Source organism: Hyperolius riggenbachi, chromosome 7 (genome assembly GCF_040937935.1).
Source record: "Hyperolius riggenbachi isolate aHypRig1 chromosome 7, aHypRig1.pri, whole genome shotgun sequence".
In the NCBI taxonomy this organism is placed as follows: Eukaryota; Metazoa; Chordata; class Amphibia; order Anura; family Hyperoliidae; genus Hyperolius; species Hyperolius riggenbachi.
The window spans coordinates 190,058,753-190,077,000 of record NC_090652.1 but is presented as its reverse complement, the minus strand read 5'-3'; the positions used below and the strand labels follow the sequence as shown (position 1 = coordinate 190,077,000).

The window sequence follows — 18,248 nt, the reverse complement described above, 5'->3', positions numbered from 1 at the left end:
CTACCTACATACCTACCTATACTTAAGGCCTCTATATACCCTGCTACCTATACTGAAGGCCCATATACCCTGCTGCCTATACTGAAGGCCCCTATACCCTGCTACCTATACTGAAGGCCCCTATACCCTGCTGCCTATACTGAAGGCCACTATACCCTGCTGCCTATACTGAAGGCCCCTATACCCTGCTGCCTGTACTGAAGGCCCCTATACCCTGCTGCCTATACTGAAGGCCCCTATACCCTGCTGCCTGTACTGAAGGCCACTATACCCTGCTGCCTATAATGAAGGCCACTATACCCTGCTGCCTATACTGAAAGCCACTATACCCTGCTGCCTATAGTGAAGGCCCCTATACCTTGGTAGCTATACCTTGGTAGCTATACTGAAGACACCTTTACCTAGCTACAGGGCCGGGCCGAGGCATAGGCTGGAGAGGCTCCAGCCTCAGGGCGCAGTGTAGGAGGGGGTGCACAATTCATTCAGCTGTCATTCCTAATTGTGTTTGAAGCAGAAAGAAATAAGAAAAGGGGATACATAGCAGTGACTGCAAGCCAGATAACTAGATATTAAGGTGTTGGGGAGGTTGTGGGCCCTGTGGCCCTCTTAGTCTAATAGCAATCAGTGTGTGACAGCTGGAGTGGGAGGGATGGAGGGGCGCACTTTGGTGTCTCAGCCTTGGGTGCCGGAGGACCTTGTCCCAGCTCTGTCTAGCTACCTATACTGCGGGCACCTATGCCTGGGTACATATACTGCGGGCAACTATACCATGGATCGCACAATTCTTATGCGCAGGATTCGTTAGATTCGGGATTCGAAAGGTTCGAGATATTCGAGAACCTTTTTAGATTCGGATCCGGATTCGGATTCGAAGAAATTGTGGATTCGTCCCATCCCTAGTTTGGGGTGAGCTGAACCGCAGAGTGAAGGCAAAAGGGCCAACAAGTGCTAAGCATCTCTTGGAACTCCTTCAAGACTGTTGGAAGTCCGTTTCAGGTGACTACCTCTTGAAGCTCATCAAGAGAATGCCAAGAGTGCGCAGAGCAGTAATCAAAGCAAAAGGTGGCTACTTTGAAGAACCTAGAATATTACATATTTTCAGTTGTTTCACACTTTTTGGTTATGTACTTTACTCCCACATGTGTTAATTCATAGTTTGGATGGCTTCAGTGTGAATCTACAATGATCATAGTCATGAAAATAAAGAAAACTCTTTGAATGAGAAGGTGTGTCCAAACTTTTGGTCTGTACTATATATACCTGAAATGAAATATATACTATATAGTCACCTGAAATGTTTTTCACTTCACAGGTGTGCCCTGTTAGGTTTAATAAGTGGGATTTCTTGCCTTATAAATGGGGTTGGGGCCATCAGTTGCATTGTGGAGAAGTCAGGTGGATACACAGCTGATAGTTCTACTGAATAGACTTTTAGAAATTGTATTATGGCAAGAAAAAAGCAGCTAAGTAAAGAAAAACGAGTGGCCATCATTACTAGTGTTGATCAAACAGTGCTCGGCACTGTTCGTTATTCCTCGAACATTGGCGTGTTCAGGTTAGGATTGAGCACAGCCGAGCACCGCATGGTGCTCAACCGCGCTGTTCGGTCTCCTCCTCTCGCTTATTGGTGCCTTTGCAGGCAGCCAATAAGTGGCGACAATGCTTTTTCCACAGCTATGGTCACACAGCCTAGCTGGCTGTGACCATAGCTGTGATTGGCAGAGCGGGTCACGTGTTCAGGAATATAAATACCAGAACACGCGGCTGGCTCCGCCATTCGCATTGGGGTTTAGCTTGGGGTAGGTAGGAGACAGAGCTAGAGCTAGCGGTTAGGTGCCAGCACTGCCAGCCAGGCCAGCCACAGTGCCCCAGCCTCACCACTGCCAGCAGCAGCCACAGTGCCCCAGCCTCACCACTGCCAGCAGCAGCCACAGAGCCCCTGCCTCATCACTGCCAGGCATTGGCAGCAGCCACAGTGCCCCAGCCTCACCACTGGCAGCAGCCACAGTGCCCCTGCCTCACCACAGCCAGCAGGCACTGCCAGACCACTGCCAGCAGGCACTGCCAGCAGCCACTGTGCCCATTTTTTTGTTGCCAGGCCAGCCACAGGGCACCTGCCTCACCACTGCCAGCAGGCACTGCCAGCAGCCACAGTGCCCATCTTTTTTGTTGCCAGCCACAGTGCACCTGCCTCACCACTGCCAGCAGGCACTGCCAGCAGCCACCGTGAGTTTCCCTCATTTTGCAAGTTTTTTCAGGCCTGCAAAGCAGGCATGCACGGGTCCCCATTGACTTCAATTAGGCTCGGTGTTCGGCCGAATATCCCGAACATCTGGACCATGTTCGGCCGAGCCGACCCGAGCCCAAATAACTGGGTATTCGATCAGCACTAGCCATTACGTTAAGAAATGAAGGTCAGTCAGTCCGAAAAATTGGGAAAACTTTGAAAGTGTCCCCAAGTGCAGTCTCAAAAACCATCAAACGCTAAAAAGAAACTGGCTCACATGCGGACCGCCCCAGGAAAGGAAGACCAAGGGTCACCTCTGCTGTGGAGGATAAGTTCATCCGAGTCACCAGCCTCAGAAATCGCAGGTTAACAGCAGCTCAGATTAGAGACCAGGTCAATGCCACACAGAGTTCTAGCAGCAGACACATCTCTAGAACAACCGTTAAGAGGAGTGTCACGATTTTGCGAATGCCATTGCAGCAAGCGCATGTAAATGCGCCCCAACTATGATCTGGAGAGCCCCTTTAATTCATATGCCTGGCTTTTAGAAACTCAGTGCTCTTCCATCTCACCACCCCTGCCCTGGGGGATGTGAGGGAGTGTTTGTTTGTGTTTGTTTGTACTTACTGAAGGAAGCCATTTACCCTAAAACCAGACCATCCACACAGAAAAAAGGTTATCTATAAGGGGGGCAATAAAGATTCTCCAGGAAGTTTCCCCCATCCTAGTTTTAAAGATAAGGAGAGGAACAGATCCCCTCATAAACTCATTAGGACCCATTCACATTCCTGCCTGTCCTGAGAATACCCAGAGACATGTCCCTGGCTTAATGAGCTTTTGATATCTCATTTCATAGTAGTCCATAATTCGATGGATATTGCGGAACCGTTTGGGCCCAGCGATCCACAACTCACCGTGCGCCATGCGACCAGCGCAGCACAACTTCTGAGACGTTAATCGATCACCTAGTCATCTCCCAGCCTGAGATATCGATTACATAGGCAGGGAAGGTGGCACTCCAAGCGAGTTTGATATCGATTGGTTCAGCGCATGATGACGGAATGTAAAATGTTGGGTTTTACATGATATGTCAGATATCCGCTGAGTTATGGCATACTTGGAGAAACTGCCAATTCTGTCCCTCAGACAATAGGGGCCGACTTCAGCAGCCTGAGGTCAGATTGTTAAGGGTGAAGCAACCTCTCTTGTTACCATCCACACCCTCTGGCAGAGAAAGGGTTAAAACCGACTGACACTCAGCCATGAGAGAGAGACCCCAGCCATCCTTTACCATCAAGGATTTGGGCTGGATGATAAAAGGATTAATACCCATTCCACAGAACTTTCCAGAATTGAACTACATATCTTCTGTGGGACTTACCGCAAAGGACACGGTAACTTGACAAACTGCTCAGACTGTAATCAGCTATTATTTTCATATTGAACCCTTATTATTTCTGTATCAATCTGTTTCTATTGCTATATTTTGTTCTGCATTATTTCTTTAAATAAACGATTAAAAAATAGTTTGTCTAAGTGCTGTTCTGAAACAAATCTCCGCCAAAAGAATTCACGTCTTCAAAGAGAGACATGTTACCATAACTGTTTTGATATTAAATATTGTTAGTTTTGCTATCTCTAGAAAGGTTGTCAATTTAACCCTTTTTCCTACAGGATTTATCTAGAGTTAGAATTGGCGCATTCACACGCTTTTATTGCGGATTGGTGGCAGCGACCTGGCCTCTATATGAGAGCACAGATTGTATCGATTGTATATACAATCGAAATTGGACTGTGTGTGGACTCACCAACCAATCCAAAAGGTTACTTTGCCTGCAGTTCTGACTGTCTTCAGGATTCCCTCAGGGTCTGAGGCTTTATGGTAAACTGCAGCAAAGGGAACAGGAATTAGTGGGTGACTGCGCATACGTCACATTGCCGGCAGTGGTGCGATCAATCTTCGGCGTCAGTCTGTTCACCGTATTACAAACCATCGGATGTGCCTATTCTCCGAATGGTAATGGTGTCAGATTAGATAAGATTGGCACGCAATGTCGCATTATTACCTGACGACCCAGCAACCAGTATTTTAACGTCAACTTGCTCACAGTCTTACAAGCCATCAGAGGCGATTAATCCCTGATGGTACTGGAGTAAGTTAGACGAGATCGCGGGGCTGTTTGTCACAAGGAGACTGTGTGAATCAGGCCTTCATGGTAGAATATCTGCTAGGAAACCACTGCTAAGGACAGGCAACAAACAGAAGAGACTTGTTTGGGCTAAAGAACACAAGGAATGGACATAAGACCAGTGGAAATCTGTGCTTTGGTCTGATGAGTCCAAATTTGAGATTTTTGGTTCCAACCACCGTGTCATTGTACGACACAGAAAAGGTGAACGGATGGTCTCTACATGTCTGGTGTCCACCATGAGGCATGGAGGAGGAGGTGTGATGGTGTGGGGGTGCTTTGCTGGTGAGACTGTTGGGGATATATTCAAGATTGAAAGCATACTGAACCAGCATGGCTACCACAGCATCTTGCAGCGGCATGCTATTCCATAAAATTTGCATTTAGTTGGATCATCATTTATTTTTCAACAGGACAATGACCCCAAACACACCTCCAGGCTGTGTAAGGGCTATTTGACCAGGAAGGAGAGTGATGGGGTGCTGCGCCAGATGACCTGGCCTCCACAGTCACCAGACCTGAATCCAATCGAGATGGTTTGGGGTGAGCTGGACCGCAGAGTGAAGGCAAAAGGGCCAACAAGTGCTAAGCATCTCTGGGAACTCCTTCAAGACTGTTGGAAGACCATTTCAGGTGACTACCTCTTGAAGCTCATCAAGAGAATGCCAAAAGTCTGCAAAGTTGAGGGAAGCATGGATTTCACTCAGTATCAGCAGATTCTGCAGACCAAAGTCCAGGAATCAGTGACAAAGCTGAAGCTGCGCCGGGGCTGGATCTTTCAACAAGACAACGACCCTAAACACTGCTCAAAATCCACTGAGGCATTCATGCAGAGGAACAAGCACAATGTTCTGGAATGGCCATCTCAGTCCCCAGACCTGAATATAATTGAAAATCTGTGGTGTGAGTTGAAGAGAGCCGTCCAAGCCATCAAACCGGAATGAACTAGAGATGTTTTGTAAAGGAATGGCCCACAATACCTTCAACCAGAATCCAGACTCTCATTGGAACCTACCGGAAGCCTTTAAAGGCTGTAATTTCTGCAAAAGGAGGATCTACTAAATATTGATTTCATTTCTTTTTTGTGGTACCCAAATTTATGCACCTGCCTAATTTTGTTTAAACAATTATTGCGCACTTTCTGTAAATCCAGTAAACTTAATTTCATTTCTCAAATATCACTGTGTGTGTCTCCTATATGATATATTTAGCTGTCATTTTTTATCGTAACAACCAACGATTTATACAGGAAAATCATGACGATTAACAAGGTTGCCCAAACTTTCACATCCCACTGTATATATATGTTTAGCATTGTGTAAATACTGGTCATATTTAGTTGTATAACATAGTTAAATTTACAGTTTATCACAGGCTTTATGAAACAGTTGTTGTCGACTTATTCCTTTGTCATATTTTGTAACTAATAAATTGCATAGTGATCAATAACTGTGATTCCTAAGGCCAATAACTGTGATTCCTAATGATTCACATTACAAACGCGGACGGCCATGCATGCGGAACGCAACGCATGCGAACGCACGGCATCCACGTTAGTATGCGTTGCGTGGCTGATCCCATCACTGAAAAGTGAATGGGACAGCCGCATGTTTTTGCAAAAAATGCGGGCAGCATGCGTTCCCGGACCGCACAGGTCCAGAACGCATGCAGTGTGAACATCAGACAGTGCACTCTATGCACTGTCTGATGTCGTGCGTGTTGGCCTCCCGCACGCGTTTCCAAAACGCGGCTGGAAACGCGTGCAGTATGAACGGGGCCTTAAACCGCTAATGTCCTCAAATTTCACTGCTAGTTATTAGCACATTTAATCCTGTGAGCTGGGGATAGCAATCCAAAAAGATACTGACCTTTTCACCTCTTTGTCCAGGACTTCCAATTATTCCTCTTTCTCCAGGCATTCCTTGAAGACCTGATGGGCCCATCGCTCCATTTGGACCAGGTAGTCCAGCGGGTCCCTGTTTGAAATTCAAACCAGCTAGGATAATTCTGTATATTTTTTTAAACAAAAAAAAAAAAACACATTTGCTTTATTCTGTAATAAAATCGGTCCCATTTGAAACAATAAATTGGGATGAGCTGGTGACAGTGTTTAACTTTGAGACTAATCTGATCTACCTTAGGCCTAGTTCAGACACCTATTGAACTCTGCTAACATCCTTCTTATCAATCATCACTGGTCTCCTCCCTTAAGTTTTCTCTCCTAGTATATGTTACATTTTTTACACTCTGCAGCCCCTCCAACACACACATATGCACTCACACACACACACAGTCTCCCACACATGCCTGTGCTTTTCCATCCTACTGTGTGCCATCTTCTTCAGAACAATATTATCTCCTCTTCTCTCATTCCTGTTTCTGATAACTCCTGCTGTCTTCTTGTTGCTGTATGCTTTTTCTGGATTACTGCCTCCTACCTCCTGTAGACCTCTGCCTGGCATATCATGTGCCATATGCAGATTTTATCACCTTTTTTCCCTCTAGATCACTACAGTTACTGTAATTATGTTTCACTACTAGTAATGGAGCAGGATGAGAGAACTGCAGACATTATCGGGCGAACTTGGACTGTTCCTCGTTTGCATTTAACATTTTTTTTGTCAAAAATTTGCATTCACATTTAACATTAACCTCCTTGGCGGTAAACCTGAGCTACGATCGGGCTAACCGCCGGGAGCTCAATGCAGAGTATAGCATGCAGCGGGCATTTTACTCACCTCCTGGGGGATCCAGCCATCGGTAGCCGTTCTTCTTCCTGTACTCCGAGGCTCTGAATCACTCTGGTGAAATTGCAGTCAGTGATCTCACTACAGAATTACAGCACCACCTGGAGGAGGGAGTAAAAATTGCAGCGCTGAAGCCCAGGGAAGTGAGTAAGTGCTGGGGCTGCTGCAGGCATTCTCGTGGCATTATATTTTCCTTATTTTAGGGTCTGAAACATGCTGAAAAGAACCTAAAATCCAGAAATAATCATACCGCCAGGGAGGTTAAAGTCAATGGCCGTCGACTTTAGCGGCTAATAGTAAAGTCCCTGTACATGCTAGAAACACCAAAATTCCAGGGTATGTTAAAGAGGACAGTAGGAACAAGAGAAAAAAGGAACAAGAGGAACCATACATATTCCCATTGGTCTGTTAATAGACCAATGGACAGCCTTGGAAGGAAAATTTAAAGATGCCTAAGCTATACTTAGTATAGCTAAAGAATGTTTCTATTTAATGACTATCTGGCATACAAAACGGGACAGGTGAATAAGTGGGACAGTAGACCTATTCCCCCCAAACCCCGCGGGCAGCAACCCAAATCTAAACCTAAATTGACCGACATAGGCGCGGACGAATTCATCGGTGGTAAGAGCCAGCTCAGCTGCTTCTAAATCAAGTCAAAATTCAGAACCAAAAAGGAACAGATATCCGACTCGTTTTCAGGACAAGGTTAAGAAGGCAGGCAGTAAGCAGCAGTCAAAATGTGGGGACAACATGGGAGTAGCAAATGGGGGTTCGCAGCTGCAGTCTCAGTCATCATCATCCTCAGTTCCTTTTTTAGAATAGATAAACCCAAATCTGATGTAACTACGGCGGGAATGGTCGGGCCCACTTTGGATAGAGCGAATAAACTACAGGTTATTAACCTTACCGGGGAAACCCTAACGGATTGGATCATTAAACCCTTTGATAAGGGGGGGAATGTGGTGACAATGGCGACAGAGGATTATAGGGCTATGTGCATGGACCTTCTGGGCCAGCGGGGATGTTATGTGAGGGTTTCGGCGTTGAGGGCCGAGAGGTGCCAGGGGGAACTATCCTCCTTAATAGAGGAGGCCAGGTTGAAGGGCATAATTGATGAGGAAGTGTCCTCTTTCTTGAGGGTTGCAGATCCAATTCTTCCCACTTTTTATGCACTACCTAAAGTGCATAAACGCCTTCAGAGACTGCCTGGATGCCCATAGTCTCAGGCAGGGGTGCTCTGATGGAAAAAAATCAGTATTTATGTTGATAAACATCTGCAGTCCGATGTACAGGGTTTGCCCTCTTTCATCAAAGATACCACACTTCTCTTGAGAGTGCTTGAGGATGTGGTAGTCCCACCTGGCACGCTTCTTGTGTCCCTTGACGTCGAGCCCCTCTACTCTTGCATCCCCCATGGTCTTGGGGTACAGGCTGTGGTAAATGTTTGGGGTGAGTTAGGAGCGCAGGATGCTGCGCACAATGGTTTTATTTTGGATTTGTTGTATTTCCTGTTAACTAATAATATCTTTACCTTTGATGGTACCTCCAGATGCAGGGTGCGGCGATGGGGACGACTTGTGCCCCGTCGTACGATAACCTGTTCCTGGGGGACTGGGAGAGATCCATATTTTGGGATGATGGCCTTTCTGAATACCTGTGCCGCATACTTTCGTGGCACAGGTACATAGACGACATCTTGATTTTGTGGACAGGGACCGCGACGCAGGCGACTAAATTCGTTGCACTCCTTAATCAGAATGATCGCAACTTGAGGTTTATGGTAGAAGTGCAACCAGTTTCCATCTCATTCTTTGATATCTGTATTTCAATTACAGGCGAGGGTCATTTAGCCACAACCTTACACCGTAAAGCAACAGCAACTAACGCTTTGCTGTGCGCAGATAGCTTTCACCCTCCACACACAATCAGAGGTATACCAATCGGTCAGTACCTGCGGGCCCGTCGCAATTGTTCTGACGATGAATTGTTCCTGTGCGAGGCAGGGGATCTACGGAATCGATTTAGAGAAAGAGGCTATGGAGAAAAATGCTTGCGTAAAGCATTCAACAGAGCTTGGCAAAGCAAAAGAGTAAATTTACTTCAACCACGTAGGAAGAGAACCGTTAGCTAGCCTGTGATGTACCCGGCCTAAATGAGCAGACAAGTTTTGCTCACTTCCTGCCCATGTAAGGATCACTGCTGTGTGTCCTAAAGCCCCTAGAATGGGTGCTGCACTCCTGCCTGTGTCCCCGTGTGCGTTTTTGGCATTCTCTGGTTGCTCTGGCCCTATAGCGCACACAGCCCGCACCCCTTACTATCGTTTGGCTGTGGGGGCAAGGTGTGCGTTATGCTGCTATTTGTGTGTTTTTGGGATTGTTTTTCCCTGCAGTGTCTCCACGGACGGGCTTAGTCCGTGGTGTCACAATATTAAGATTTGGCTAACAGGCAATCCTATAATAGTCACTGCTTTATTTATATATTTGCTGTATGTGCTAAAAAATCTGTCTGTGTGTGGGGAGGAGGAACTCAAACGTGTGGATATGATGGGTGGTTTATTGAGGTCGTGAGGGTGGGGCTAGCATGGTGGTAGCGTTTCCACACAGTTTTTCACTTATGAGTGCATATTTTTGTACCAACGCGGGTGGTGTATTTTACACACCCATTTTGCTGCCATCAGTGATATCCTCGCCTCAGCTCTTTGCTGACAACTGCTCCCCTGTCCCCATTGTGTCGCATTGGCTCCGGTCCCTCACCTCTGCGCACAAACGCATCTGTTATTGTTTGTGGTGGGCGGTGCTATGCGTGTGTCTGATTGGTTGGAGGTAGCTTATAGTAGAGGAAGTCACAGGCGATGACAGTCACGCCCCTTGAAAAAGCCGGAAGCCGGCGAAACGTCGGGGAAACTGTCTGCCTGATGCATGGGACGACACGTCGTCCCGACCTTCCGCTCTGGATTCACGCTGAGGCCCTACCACACCACCCTGCCACACACACTGCACGGCCACAGTGCTGATCACAGCTTGGGTTGCTGTCACCCTTCTATGCCAGCCTTGGATTAGACACGCAGGATTTGTATCTCAAGCATCTGTGGACAGACCATCCTGGACTGTTAGTAAGCATAGAATGACACTTTGCCTGTATTCAAGGATAAGGTGAGATGAACTGTCCCATATATCTGTGATGATATGAAGCTTATGGTGTTTTCATGGATATGTTTTGATGAGGAAGCATCCTGGGAATTACTTTATGTTTGACAAGTATTGATGCTCCATGCACACAGTGATCTGACATCTGTGCTTGCTAATCTGCTTTACCATGCATTAAGGGATGAATCATATGCTGCACGGCCATTGCAATATTAACAATAAGGTATTTTCTAACACTGCTTGACTTAGCCTGCTGACTGTCTTATATCTAAATCTGGGCATCGCATGCCTTTCGCATGCAACTGGACCTATCCTGCATAGTACCATATAGCTAGATCTGCTATTACTGATAGATGCCGGTGTATTTGCTTGTGTGGTGCAGTGTTTTGAATGGATGTGTCGTGACAGGGTGGCCATCCCATGTACTTTTAATACATATTTTTAATGATTCAAGTTGTGAAATAAATACATTTTGATACGATTATTGAAAGTCGATACTTGTTACTTGCTTTTTGGGAGTGTATGTCCTACCATAAAGTATTGTCACTGACACAATTTTGATTATCATGATATTTTCCTTATTTTAGGGTCTGAAACATGCTGAAAAGAACCTAAAATCCAGAAATAATCATACCGCCAGGGAGGTTAAAGTCAATGGCCGTCAACTTTAGCAGCTAATAATAAAGTCCCTGTACACGCTAGAAACACCAAAATTCCAGGGTATGTTAAAGAGGACAGTAGGAACAAGAGAAAAAAGGGAACAAGAGAAATCCTCCATATTCCCATTGGTCTGTTAATAGACCAATGGACAGCTTTGGAAGGAAAATTTAAAGATGCCTAAGCTATACTTAGTATAGCTAAAGAATGTGGTGGTGTGTGGCAGCGGCCGAGGGAGATCTTCAATCAAGCTAACAGAGTATATTGATGTGGGATAATTTCCGAGGATATTGTATTCATGGTTAATTAAGATTAATAAAGGACTTTTTTTTGTTGTGTTTTTATTTTTTTTAACCCTGTGTGGAAATGGGTAAGGGGTACTATGCACTCCGATTCCCTTCTCCTGGGGAGGGGGCTGGCATCTGGGGGTCCCCTTCCTAAAGGAGACTCCTAGATGCCATCATGAACTCCCCCAGCATCATCGGCTCCCACCTCCTCCTGGGGCACCGGAGGTGGGAAAGAGCCCCCTGTCCATGGATTTGACAAGAGCTCTGGGGGAGAGGAAGAGGCTTTGCCACCCCTCTCCTCAAGAGCCACCGCACACCATGGACCATGCAGGCTGGTGAAGCTCAGGGTGCGAAGACCTACACAGCTGGCGCTCCACTTTCTGGCTATCCCAGCCTGCATGGGGTACAAGGGGTGAAAGAGGCTTGGCAGGGGAAACCCAAATCACTTTTTTTGTTTCCCACACTCTAAACATATATTTAAAAAAACCTAATAAATATATTGATATACATGTTATTACATTATCTCTCATTTTACCATATTTAAATGGAGACTTTTTTTTTTACTCTAAATGTAACATTGATTTTTGTTTGTGTTTCTAGCTAGCATAGGGCTTTGCTATGAATTGCTATGAATTAATTTTGCACACTTAGCACATGACCTGTAAAATCAATTTTCTCCAAAACTATAAGATGTTTTTGAAGAAAAAAAAAATCCACATGTCCCCTGTCCTCGACATACCCTGCAAATTTGGTTTTTCTAACACGTACGGGAGCTTTGCTATGAACCAATTTCCCACACTCAGCACATGAACTTTAAAATCGATTTTCTCCAAAGCTATAAGGTCTATTTGAAAAAAAAAATACTCTTGTTTCCCCGTCCTTCTTAAAGAGACACTGAAGTCTCCTAAAAATCAGCTTTTTATTATAAAATCCTCTGTAACATTATTGCCCTAACTAAAATGCTGCATCCCCACGGCTGAAATCTTTGCTGCTGGAGGAGGCAGAGCTTTCAGCTGCAGCTCTGCCTCCTTATGCATCAATCAGCGCATATCTCCGCCTCTCCCCGCCCCTCTTAGTGAAGGAAGACTGAGAGGGGCGGGCGGAGGTGGCGATCCAGCGCTGATAGACGCGTGGAGAGGCAGAGCTTCAGCTGAAAGCTCTGCCTCTCACGGAAGTGCTCCCCGCAGTGCGCCTCGGGGAGTTTGGGGGGATTTAGTGAGTGTACAGCCGCAGGGATGCAGCGTTTTAGTTAGGGCAATAAGGTTAAAGAGATTTTTGAAATAAAAAGATGATTTTTAAGAGACTTCAGAGTCTCTTTAACATACCCTGCAAATTTGGTTCATAGCAAAGCACCCGTACATGCTAGAAACATCAATTTCCCACACTCAGCACATGAACTTTAAAATTGTTTTTGTTTTTTTAAAAACTACAAGGTCTTTTTGAAAAAAAATAATGATGTTTCTAACTTGTCTGGGGGCTTTGCTGTCAACTGCTAAAGTCGTCAGCCATTACATTTTAAAAATAACCATTAAAAGCCTTTGTCCAAATTTTTGGCGACTATTTTGCACTTGATCCTCCTCCGTCATGCCACTGTCCAGGTTTTGGTATACTTTTTCACCTTTTTTAAACAAATTGTGACTGCAGAGATGCTCTGAATGTTTTAGAGGTCCGTCTGCCATTAAAGTCTATGGAGCCTGCTGCGAACAGTCGGTTCACAAATTTTCAGGGAAAATTTGTGTTAGCCTTCATGAACGCAAAATTTGATGTTTGCTCCATCACTAATCAATGCCCTCTATTACCCAAGTGGAAAACTGTGTCCTAATAGGTAATAGGACAAAACAGGGGTGCCAGGAAGAATAATAAACACTGAAAACAGTTTAAAAATGGGAGGTATAGACATACCTCCCCATTTAAGACTCAAATTGTCTGATTCAGACAACATTTTATTGTATATACTACAAAACAATGTGATGCTTTTTACAATATTTCACCCACTTCTTCAGGCAAGTAACTGATTTTGAGCTCTTAGCAGGCACGGCACCACAGAAGTACACTATTTCCTATTTTTAAACAATATTTTGTGTACTTTATTCTTCCTAGAGCCTCTGTTTTGTTCTATTACCTATAAATTTGTGTATTACCTATAAGAGGTGTACCTCCTATTTACCGATCTACAGAGAGCGACTTCTTTAACCCAAGTGGGGTCAGCGTTAAGCTCCCCACCTGCCTATACCGTGGTTGCCTTAGCGGTAAACCTTCCTTTTGAGTATACATTCACATTGATTTTACTCCATTTAACATGACTTTAAAGAGACACTGAAGTGTCTAAAAAAAATCTTTTTTATTTAATAAATGTGTTTAACCTAATAGCCCTAACTAAACTGCTGCATCCCTGCGGCGGTAAGCTATCTAAATCCCCCCTAACTCCCCAACTCCCCCCTCCCTCTCCCCTGCAAAATCCAAGACTTTCTTGGTCGTGGATTTTGCTGCCCTGTACGTTTCCGTGTGAGGCAGGGCTATGAGCTGCAGCCCTGCCTCACACGCGTCTGTCAGCGGCGGATATCCGCCTCTCCCCCACCCCTCTCAGCGAAGGAAGACAGAGGGGCGAGGGAGAGGTGGCGATCCGCCGCTGACAGCCGCGTGTGAGGCAGGGCTGTGGCTCATAGCCCTGCCTCACACGGAAGCACTGCCCGGATTGCCCCCCCGGGGAGTTAGGGGGGATTTAGTTAGATTGGAGTGGCGCGAATGCGGCGGTTTAGTTAGTGCTATTAGGTTAAACACTTTTATTAAATAAAAAGAAGCTCTGAGTTCAGGGTCTCTTTAATGTACTACAATATTGTGGGCGCTTGATTTCCTTTCCTTTTTACAAGTACTGTGTCCTATTGTTCCTATTGTTCTGTGTTTTCATGCCCTAGTGTCATTGCAGGACAAAAAGTATTTTCTCGGAAATGTCTAAATACAAACTGTAACACTTTACCCCCCCCCCTCCTTCCCTCCTTCCAATTAAAACACACAAAAAATGTTTATATATTTAAACACAGAGGTTTATGTATTTTTCTCACTATACCTTTCCACCATCTGGACCTGGAGGACCAGCAGCACCTGTGGCACCAGGAGATCCTGGGGTGCCTTGAAGACCTCTTTCACCAGGCATACCATTTTCACCCTAAAATGGAGAATTTTTGTTACACGTATATAACTTATTTCATTGCACAGTTACAGTTGCACAGCTTTTAGCTACGGTGTAGAATTTTTTTGTAACACATTCATTGTTAAATATTTATATTCAGAGCTAAAGGATCTAGAAGTGTAACTGACACAGTTTGAAATGGCCATGTTTAAATATGTGAGTTTTGATAGCTGGGTCTGTATGGGCCCTATACATGTAAACTTAACTTTAACTTTTTGATCAAAACAAGTAAAAAAAAATAAAAACTTATTATTCTATAAAAACCCAATCAGATCACTTTTATCATCCACATCAAATATCATCCACACCATCACACTCTGATGATGTCCTTGCACCTGCCATATAAGTTAACATAGATGGAATCCGAAGACATAACAACAAAAGTTTTTTAGGTGATACCTTTAATGACTAACTGTGCAAGATTTCTTTGCAAGCTTTCGAAAGTTTCTTCTTCAGGCATGTTTCAGAACTGGATCAGAACCATACAGGGGCATAACTAGACATCACTGGGCCCCCCTGCAAAACTTTGGATGGGGCCCCCCCCGCAAAAATTTGGATGGGGCCCCCCCACCACCCTCGCTTTCTGCACAGGAAAACTGAGGACCAATGTGTTTTCCTTATGCAGATAAAAACACTTAGACTTAAAGGAAACGTCAGGAAATCTATGCTACCCCTAGATCTACTTACCCGGGGCTTCCTCCAGCCCCTTGAAGCCGACGAGCTCCTCGTTGCAGCTCTGCTCCCAGTACATACATACAGTTGTGTTCAAAATTATTCAACCCCCACTGAAATTGAATGTTTTGGCCAGTTTGACATTGATTTTGATCATTTCAGTCATCTTGTTTACAATTAAATCAAAGAGGCACTTGAAAGTCAGACAAATATAACATAACATTTATGATGAAATAACCACAAATGTATTTTTTGTGCTCACATCATTATCAGTTTTATTCAACCCCCAAGTGACATTCATTCTTAGTACTTATTGTAATGGATAACAGAGGCGCCAAAAGGATAAAATCAATTGTTAAAAAGTTTAAAAATGCTTTGGAGGCAGTTGGTGGACTTACCTCCTGTAAGCAGACACAACAAGCTGTGTATTCAAAAAACAAAGTAGATTTATTGGTACACTCCAGGGTATATTCACAACGCGTTTCACGGGTATATTCCCGCTTCCTCAGGCAATAATTAACAGGAGTACACACAGTGCAGTCTTAAGGTCACGATACGCGCCTCTGTGACCTCTGTGTATCGTGACCTTAAGACTGCACTGTGTGTACTCCTGTTAATTATTGCCCGAGGTAGCGGGAATATACCCGTGAAACGCGTTGTGAATATACCCTGGAGTGTACCAATAAATCTACTTTATTTTTTGAATACACAGCTTGTTGTGTCTGCTTACAGGAGGTAAGTCCACCAACTGCCTCCAAAGCATTTTTAAACTTTTTAACAATTGATTTTATCCTTTTGGCGCCTCTGTTATCCATTACAATAGACATAATATCCACCCCTGGTGGAGGGGGATACCCCTTGTTCTTCCTATCTACAGAGAGCGACTTCTTAACCCTGAGTGAGGACAGGACAATCTCCTCACCTGCCTATTACAGTGGTTGCCTGGAGGTAACCCTGGTTTGTGAGTATAACCTTGTACTCTTTTCTATTTTACCCATTTATTAGTACCTACTACACTATATTTGGCTCTCGGTTCTCTCTTTTTATATATTCTTAGTACTTAGTTCAACATCCTTTTCTAGTTATAACAGCTTTTAAACATGAAGCATAGCTTGACACAAGTGTCTTGCAGCAAGCTACGGGTATCTTAGCCCATTCTTCATGGGCAAAACCCTCCAGTTCAGTCACATTCCTAGGCTTGCGCGCTGCAACTGCTTTCTTTAAGTCCCACCAATCGAATTTAAGTCTGGTGACTGCGATGGCCACTCCAAAATGTTCCAGCCTCTAATCTGCAATCATGCTCTAGTGGACTTGGAGGTATGCTTGGGATCATTGTCCTGTTGAAAGGTCCGTCTCCCAAGTCTCAGGTTTGTGATGGACTGCATCACATTTTCATCCAATATCTCCTGGTAGTGAAGAGAATTCACGGTACCTTGCAAATGCTGGAGCTTCCCTGTACCTGCAGAAGCAAAACAGCCCCAAAATGTGATTGAATCCCCCCCCCCCCCCCTTGCTTCACAGTAGGCAAGGTGTTCTTTTCTTCATAGGCCTCGTTCTTAATCCTCCAAACATAGCGTTGATCCATGGGCCCAAACAGTTCTAATTTTGTTTCATCAGTCCACAGAACACTACCACAAAAGTTTTGGGATGGTGTTCCGTGGACTTATGATGCAGTCCATCACACACCTGAGGCTTGGGAGACGTTGGACCTTTCAACAGGACAATGATCATGACAAATGCATAAATGCATCAATGACAAAGGCATACCTCCAAGTCCGCTAGAGCATGGTAGCAGTTTAAAGGCTGGAACATTTTGGAGTGGCCATCTCAGTCACCAGACTTAAATCCGATTAAGAACCTGTGGTGGGATTTAAAGAAAGCAGTTGCAGCGCGCAAGCCTTAGAATGTGACTGAACTGGAGGCTTTTGCCCATGAAGAATGGGCTAAGATAACCGTAGATTGCTGCAAGACACTTGTGTCAAGCTATGCTTTACGTTTAAAAGCTGTTATAACTGGAAAAGGATGTTGAACTAAGTACTAAGAATGAATGTCACTTGGGGGTTGAATAAAACTGATAATTATGTGAGCACAGAAAAGACATTTGTGGTTATTTCATTATAAATGTTATATTTGTCTGACTTACAAGTGCCTCTTTGATTTAATTGTAAACAAGATGACGGAAATGATCAAAATCAATGTCAAACTGGCCAAAACACTCAATTTCAGTGGGGGTTGAATAATTTTGAACACAACTGTACACACACAGCCTTATTATTTTACTACATGAGAGCACATGCTATATGGAGGAACAGCAATGACATGCTGAACATAAGATATAGTATTTACTGTAACTTTGGCAAAACATTCAGAATGTGACTGACTGATACTGCACAAGAACTTGGACTCAGTATGAGACAAAAAGCTCTCAATGAAGCAACAGTAAGACATATATCTGCACTCCACTGTGTTGTGAAAGTAATCAGAGCCATAAGGTCATTAGCCCATGTGTGATAAGTAGGGATGATCGGAAAGAGCAAATTCCGTTCCGTCGGAATTCGCTGATTCCGCCAGCGCTGAATTCCGTCGCTATGAAAATTCTGCAGGATTTTTGCGAAATTACACGGAATTCAGCATTCCGGCAGAAAAATTAAGATAATCGCAAATGGAAGCTTTTTTATGCTAAATGGTAGCCCATAGTATCTATTGACTATTCCATTAGTCCTTTTTCTCCTCCCTTCCTCCCTCCTCCTGGAGGGAGGAGGGTCTCGTCTTCCAGGAAATTGTAGGATTTCAAAAGCCAGCTTACATACCTTGGCCTGGGAATCGAACCCAGGTCTAGTGCTTGGTAGGCAGCTCTCTTCACCACTATACCACCACCAACAATACATGCTGAAGCCAGCCTAGCATGTACCATTATGATATATCCAAGAGAAAAATTAGCTTGCTTAGGGAATTGTAGCATGTCAAAAGCCAACTCACATACATTGGCCAGGAATCGAACCCAGGCCTACCGCTCTGTAGGCTGCTATCCTAACCATTATACCACCAACACAACACACTACAATGCTACATGCTGAAGCCAGCCTAGCATGTACAATTGTGATATATTCAAGAGAAAAACGAGCTTGCT

The 18,248-nt window shown here is 44.6% G+C and overlaps 1 protein-coding gene across 1 annotated transcript in view; it reads right to left on the bottom strand.

The window, feature by feature from the left end:
• COL3A1 (collagen type III alpha 1 chain) overlaps window positions 1-18,248 on the bottom strand; it is a 2,242,195-nt gene that overhangs the window by 858,465 nt on the left and 1,365,482 nt on the right. Inside the window, exons 30-31 of the mRNA XM_068244947.1 lie at window positions 14,324-14,422; window positions 6,285-6,392 (exon numbers count right to left, since the gene is read on the bottom strand). Coding sequence (XP_068101048.1) covers window positions 6,285-6,392; window positions 14,324-14,422 — 207 coding nt within the window. The remainder of the gene's footprint in view (window positions 1-6,284; window positions 6,393-14,323; window positions 14,423-18,248) is intronic.